General features: G+C 45.8%; 1 protein-coding gene across 2 annotated transcripts in view; it reads left to right on the top strand.

The window, feature by feature from the left end:
- SHISA9 (shisa family member 9) overlaps positions 1–7,668 on the top strand; it is a 281,281-nt gene that overhangs the window by 251,876 nt on the left and 21,737 nt on the right. For both annotated transcript variants that reach the window (XM_034670352.1, XM_002918071.4), the window contains exon 3: positions 2,003–2,158. In XM_034670352.1, coding sequence (XP_034526243.1) covers positions 2,003–2,158 — 156 coding nt within the window. The remainder of the gene's footprint in view (positions 1–2,002; positions 2,159–7,668) is intronic.

The raw sequence follows: 7,668 nt of genomic DNA, 5'->3' as shown, positions 1-7,668 counted from the left end.
CCATATCTAGCAGCCACCTGTTTTTATAAATAAAGTTTTATTGGTACACAGCTGCACCCATTCATTGACATCTTGTCTGTGCTTTCTTGCTACAAGGGCAGAGTTCAGTATTTGTAACAAGTCTGTGTGGCCCATGAAGACTGAACTATTTACAGTATGGCCCTTTACAGAAGAAGGTGGCTTGTTCCAATCCCGGGGAGCTCGGGCATCCGCTGCCTCATAAAGCCATCCTGCCTGGAGGCAGAGGGCTGCTCCGCGTGCCTTAGCGTCAGCCAGGCTCTGGTTGCCGACCACCCCGGTGTTGAGGGTGAGGAGCCTGAAGCACACTAAACCCGGGGCAGTGCTTCCCGAGAATAACTTCCTGGTGCGAGGGGCAGCGGGGAGCGGTGCACAGCCGACAGCGCAGCCAGGAGACGGGCACGCACCAGGAAAGGGGAGCCCTCAGGGCAGCACCGGCACGCACCGCCATGTCTGTCTGGATCCGTCACGTGTTCTAGGAAGCTGGGCACCACCTGTATTTCCTGCCCGACACGGAGCCCTAATCACGTCATCTGGACTCCACCTCGTCTCACTCTTCCCCCCTCACTCCACCCATCCCACTGCTCTCGGGCTGATGAGGAAACCCTTCACAAGGCCTCCTGGGCCCCGCCGGCCTGTCCAATCCCACCTCCTCCCACTTCGCTCACACTCGGCTCTGCAGACACGCGTGCCTCAAGGCCAGGGGCGTCCTGCACTCCCCGCTACGCCGCATCCCCTCCAGTTTCAGGGCTTCTGGCCATGCGCTTCCCTTTGCCCCGAACACCCTCCACAGCACCCTCCACCTCCACCCACACATAACCCCATCTAGGCTTCCGGACCTCAGCTCAGAGAATATTCCCTCCCAGCAGACTTCCTGAACCTCTCTCCCCATGAATCCCATTCCCTCCAAGTAGCCAGGACTTGGTTCGTGTGCCTTGACATATTTTTTTTACTGTCTTTGCAAATCGTACCATGCAAGCAATATTCATAGACTTTCTTTTCTTTAACAAAGGTGCTATATTATTTGCATTACTTTCACATTTGCTTTTTTCCCCTTAACAATATAAAGCAAAAGAAACTATGCAGGTTGACATGTAGAGAGTTAAATCATTAAAAAAATATTTGTTTACTTACTTATTTGAGAGAGAGAGGAGGAGGAGCAGAGAGAGAGAGAGAGAGAGAAGCAGACTCCCTCCTGAGCGTGGAGCCCAATGCGGGGCTGACCCCATGACCCTGAGACCACGACCTGAGCCGAAATCAAGAGTCAGCAGCTCAACCGACTGAGCCACCCAGATACTCATAGAGTTAATTCATTTTTAAACACATTTTCCCCTAACAGCTGCATGCTATCCCATCATATGAATGTACATATTGTGTATGTAATATGGATGTACAATAGTTTATTTAAGAATTCCCATCTCTATAGGAGCTAAGGTTGTTTCTATGTGTGTGCATTTTTGCCACTTTACAGACAGTGGTGCAAAGAACATCTCTGAACAAATACCCGTGTATTCTGACACTATTTCTGTAAGCTCAATCCCCGAGAGTGGTATTATTTGGTCAAAGTATACATTCGCTTTACATTTCCAGACACACTGCCATATTTCTGCAAATATGGCAAATTGGGCACCTGCGTGAGGTTATGAGACTGGCCAGTTTCCCACATCTTTACCAGTGTGGTGTCCCTTCCATCCTTGTAATGTTTGCCCGTCTCTTGGCAAAGGAATGGCTTCTCATTGTTGTTCTGACTCGCATTTCCTTGACTATGGTTGAAGTTAATCATATATATACATATATATTTGCCCTTTACCCATCTATCCTCAGCTGCTTTCCAGTGAGGATCCTGGACCAGTCGTTCTGATGGGTCTGCTGCTGTCCCTCTCGTGTGCCCAGAGGGCGGGGAGTGTGGGACCCAGCGATGGTGGGCATAGGTAGAAGGTCCTGCTCCATCTGTGACCATGTCCCCCTGTCTCCTCACTTGCAGACACGACCCAGATGAACAACGCGGTGCCCACCTCTCCTTTGCTCCAGCAGATGGGCCATCCACATTCGTACCCCAGCCTGGGCCAGATCTCCAACCCCTATGAGCAGCAGCCGCCGGGCAAAGAGCTCAACAAGTATGCCTCCTTGAAGGCAGTGGGTGAGTCCTGCTCTGTTTCTCCTCTGCTTTTCCATATTGTTTTCTCATTCCCTCTGTTTTTTCTAGTCCTCTCACTTTTTATTCCTACTTCTCCTTTTCTTTCTCTTCTTCTCTCTCAAAATCTGTGTCTCTCTCTGTCTCTGTCTCTTTCTCCATCTCTTTCTCTTTGTCTCTTTTCTCTCTCGGTCTCTCTCTCACGTATTCTTGGTCTCTCTACCTGGGGCTCAGGTTGCTGCGAAGCAGAGCCCCTGGGCTGCTTCCTCTCTGACTGGCTCGAGTCCTACGTTGCCACATGGGACAGGGTGGGTGAGTGAGGGACACGTGTGGGGGCTGTTTCCTGGGGAGGAGGGCCTGGAGGCTCATTTGGGTCCGACTGACAGCCCAGCGGCTTCGTCGTCCACTGTCGGCCCTCATGAATCCTCAGGGAATCCAGGACACCCAGTCTCCTAATGCCTTGCCCTGTAGTGGGTAACACCCATTGCCCCCGCGGTCACCACATCTCTGAGAAGTCAGTAAGTGAACGCACCCATCTCAGGCAGCTTCTGCTCTTTGGAATGGGGTGTGTCGCCTAGAGCTTGTGCTAACTGAGCTCTTAACCAAAGCGCCAGACATTGCATTGGACCCTTTATACACCCTGCCTCATTTTCTCACAGGGATCCGGAGAGGAAGGCACAATTATTATCACAATTTTCAGATTAGGAGACTCAGAGTCAAGGGGTCTAATTTCATTTGCCCCAAATCAAGCAGCCTGTGGGTTTTTATCACTCTGGAGCTTACCTTCCTGCCACTAGCCTCCCCGAGTCCTGCTCCTCTATCAGTCCCTTCCCCCATCTCACACATGAGGGAGTGTGACAGCGACCCTGATGGTGGCCCGGGCTCCTGAAAATATCACTCATGCAAGAGTTCTATAGGGCGGAAGCAGCAGGCATAGCGAAGTCAAACTTCAGGTAGATGCAAGACTCCCAGACCACATGCTTGCTTTTATTATCAGCTGCTTGTCTTCGTTTCTTCCCTCATCAGAGGTGGGATGGGAGACCCTTGCTGATCGATTCCAGTGTCAAATATCCTAATCCCGTTACACACTGACACCAGGAACCAAAGCCCAGACAATATCACGTGTCTAGGATGCATGTGGTGACCATGGCCTCCCAACATCAGGGGCACAAAACAGGCATCTTGGTGCTTGGCAGAGGGCCACGCCTATACTGGGAGCTCAGAAAGCACTGGAACCGCAAAGATCTTTAGGAATTCATATTTTTCCCCCATCTCCTAGGACTTCTAGATGGAGTCACTCAAAGACAGGCGAAGCAGATTTCTAATACCAAGGATACAGGTTGTGCAGACTGACACAGGCTTTTCTAAATCCCAAGCCCCACAAGGACGTATATACCAGTTCTCACGTTTCATGTTGAATTTCTACGCCCAACTCAGCCCTCATGTGAACCCCATGAGCACAGATTCCCTCTGTTCCATACTGCATGTTTGCACAGCATACACATGTTAAGCGTGTTCAAATAGACTCAAATATTAGTAGGAAGAGCTGAGGGCTGTTGCCTAGGAGAGAAGGAGTCAGGGCGTCCGTACCGACGTAGCTGTGAAGTCATCATACACTGTTCGCTGCCCCCTCCCCTTCTGAGCTTTGCATTTAGGTGATAAATGGCATCTGCTCGTTCTATTTGATTCTTCTTTTGGCATTAAAAAAAAATCTGCCCAGACTTCTTTTTCCTTTTGAACTGGTTACGTTACCCTACACAATTCATTTCTTCAGCTTAGGCCCAGTGTCTTGTCCGCCCTCAAAACTCAGTAGCTATTTGGGTAAATAATGGATGGATATTCCCACAATGCTCCTTGATTTTCTCCAGGATTTATACAGGGATCCTGTGCATAGCAAATGTCTGCAGAGCATTGAGAATTAGATTTGCGGTATGAAAATGTATCTACCCTCCTTAAGTAACCCTTTCTTCCACAAAGGGAGAACTTCTGAAATGTTTGCTGAATGAATGAATGAGCTTGTCTTTGGCATGAATCAAAGAATAGCTTGGTTGTAAGGAAGCACCCCTAATCTTCTAGAAAACTCTGAAGGATCTTATTTAGAGAACCTTCCTCAATCCTGGATATGGCTGGTGTGCCCCTCTTCTTCTCTGTCCTTCTTCTCTGACTATTGTGGGTGTTCACAAACTTTATCTGAGTCACTGATGGTCTTGTGACTCCTTTGAATGGAGGTCCAGAGGGACTGCCTGACCCAATGGCTTACCCAGGTGTCCAGCATCTGCCTGCACAAATGAAATGCAAATCCCATAATAAATGTTCTTTGAAGGGTTCTTTATTAAGGCATAATTCACACCATGATGTGTATGTGGATGATGAAATGCATTTCATTAGTGAAATCATTACCACTGGGGAGAGAAGTTGTTTAAAAAATTGTTTGCTGTTGAAAGCTCTGCAGCCTCTGATAACCAGACTCATTTTCCAAAAATTTCCAGTAAATAAGGAGAGCATTGGACAGCCTTTAGGGTTAACTGCCAAGTTCAAAAATACCCCTGGAAAATAAATTTCTCTTGGCGGCTTTAATATCCAGAACATCGGGTAGTTTGAGCCAGTCACTGAGACTCTCTGACCTCAGCTTCTTCAAGTGAAAAATGAGGAATGAAGTGAGGAAATTTTAAAATAGAAAATGAAACAATACAACTCATTCTCGTTATTAGAATACCTGTGGGCCATTGAATATGTCCCATCCATTCAGTGCCTGCCCGGAGGGAAAAGGATGGTGACTGTTGATTCATTTTATTTTATTTTATTTTATTTTATTTTAATTTATTTTAGTTGCTTATTGAAATCATACTCAATGATGTTTAAAGAGAGCTCTTTTGTCTCTATAATTCAGGGATACAGCATGTGACTGCAGAATGGTCTCTGTTCCCAAGGGGTTCACTGTCCAATTGTCAGTAAAAGATTAGCACACACTAGGGAAATGTCAGAGTCTAAACCTCATCGGACTCTGTACAAGGAGGTATGTTCAATTCATTCATTCATTCATTCATTCAATCAGTCAGTCATTCTTTAGACATTTAATCTGGTGTCCCTTGACTGTAGGACCCATTGAGGCATGAACCACATCTGTCCCATTCATCATTGCATCCCCAGAACCTAGTACCATGTGGCTGGACTTAATGAGTGCTCCCAATACAGAAAATCAGTGAATAATAGTGTGTGATGGGCACAACATCAAGTCAGGAGCAGGAGATGATCAGCGAGATGGCATAATGTACATTGGCCTCCAAGTATAGGACCTTGCTCAGACATTTACCAAGTAATTTCAGAGATTACTTAACATCCTCAGGTCTCAGTTTCTCCCTCTGTAAAGTGAAGATAATAAAAATAGACAGCTAATGGTTTGTTGAGAATATTTAATGATATGGTGCATAGAATGTGCTTAGCCTGGCACAGTCATCCCTCAGTAAATACTGCCACATATGAAAGTCTCCAGACCAGCGTTGTTTGTTGGCCATATTTTTCCTTGAATCTCCAAGGTAGACTGATACCTTGATTAACATGCAATTGCTCAGCTGTCATTTTGAGGGAGGGAGAGTTTATCCCACCTTGATGAGAAAGACATAAAAGGAAGCTAACTCACACTGAGGATCTGATAAAACAAACAAGCAAGCAAACAAACAAACAGCAAATGACTTTTCTGAGCTGTCCTAAGGACCCGCAGTCAGTCAGACCTCTTCATTGCCCCGTCCGTAACCTGAACATTGAAGATCCATGCCCTGACATATGGCTAGTACAATCTATCACAAAAAGCTTCAGTTTCATCCAACTGGCTCTCCTTCCTAAGTCAGAAATGAGGATTTAAACATTTTAGACATATCGTCCACTAAGATTGAAGATAAGAAGTGTGTCTGGTGATAGATTGAGTCGAAATGTAACCTGAAAACTTAATTAAGCCTATGAGTTCCCTGGCTGGAGCCACCTGCGTGATGGGTAGTGACGATGTGAGAACCCATTTTATGGTTGCTCAAAGGTGAATGCTGTCAAGACAGAGGTGTTTGGGAAAATATCCTCAAGGCTTACCTGATGGCTTACAGAGGGGTGGCTCCTGCCTCCAGGGCTGGAAAAAGCCCTTGCAAACAGAAAATTGCCCACACGTTGGCATTTATCTCCTATTGGCCCACTGTCCAGTTTTTTTTTTTTTTTCTCCTCTAGGCATCTAAAAGTTAAACTCCTGCCCACGTGCCTCTTAGATGCGTTCGTGCAACCCTGGCTACTCAATGAGAAAAAGAGATGGGGCATACCAGCATTATAGATCACATGCTGTGGTACCTTCATTTTTGCCTTAAAATTTTAATAAGAAAATATTTTTTNCCTTCATTTTTACCTTAAAATTTTAATAAGAAAATATTTTTTTCTGTTGCTATTTGACAGACAAGGGACGATTTTGCCAGAACCATGTTACATTTTCCAATAGCCCTGTTTAAAACCACAGCAACAACACATTTCAACATGGCAGGGACTCCCTCTTCCATCTTGCTGTAGGAAACACTTATGAAAACCCTGACTGACGCGTGAGCACCTCAGCCATGGATTGACTTCTACTAGGTGGTTGTTTTTTTTTTAAGTTATGGCAGGAAGCGGGTTAACATCATTGAACTGTCAAAACACTGAGCTTTTGAGGATGGTCTTGGTCCCATTCTTGCTGATGGCGAAATTAAGGCTCAGTGTAGTCAAGCAGTTTTCCCAGGGTCGCATTTCTGGTAAATGGCAGAGCCAAGAGTCAGTCATATTCAGGATTACCTGATTCAGAATCCTGTGTTCTTTCCATGAAATGATTCTATCTTTCAGAGAGCAATTTCTGGCATCAGAAGGTTATAACCAGGCCGGGGTGGGGGGGGGAGAGGTTTAGGAGTACCATTCCCCACTTTTTTGGAGGGAGGACTTACTAAAATATTGTTTTTCTTTGTTTGAAGTTGAAAGTTTTCCCGTGTTGCTGAGCATAATTGGTTTACTGTAAAGTATAACTTACATGTAGTGAAATAATACACATCATAATTTTACAATAGTGTGATTGTTGAAATATACACATCTAGGATAACTGACATTCCAGGAAGGATAAGAAATACTTCATCGCCCAGAAAGTTCCCTCATGTCCCTTTCCTCTCAATGCCTTAGATCCATCCCCTTTTACTAAGTGTTTAATTTTTCACCCAACAAAGTTTTATCTAATGTCCACTAGTGGCACCAAGCATGTAGTGGGACCTTAAGTATGTATGTGGAAGCCTGTGTGCCATCGGATTAAGTGTCCTTATTTTCAGTGGATTTATGGAAAAAAACTTGTTAGTGCCTTGCCAGAGCTAAGCCCCATCCTAGGTAGTGGGGACAGGGGTGGCCATGGCATGAGCATGGTTCCTGCCTTCAAGTGATGAACTTGATTTGGGGGTAAGATGGCCTCTTGGTGTCACTGACTCGGGGACTTGATCAGGCTTGTATCCACCCGCACACGAAGATTTTGA

Source organism: Ailuropoda melanoleuca, chromosome 10 (assembly GCF_002007445.2).
Source record: "Ailuropoda melanoleuca isolate Jingjing chromosome 10, ASM200744v2, whole genome shotgun sequence".
Taxonomy (NCBI): Eukaryota; Metazoa; Chordata; class Mammalia; order Carnivora; family Ursidae; genus Ailuropoda; species Ailuropoda melanoleuca.
Note: the sequence above shows the minus strand (reverse complement) of the source record. Positions and strands in the feature narration are given on the sequence as shown.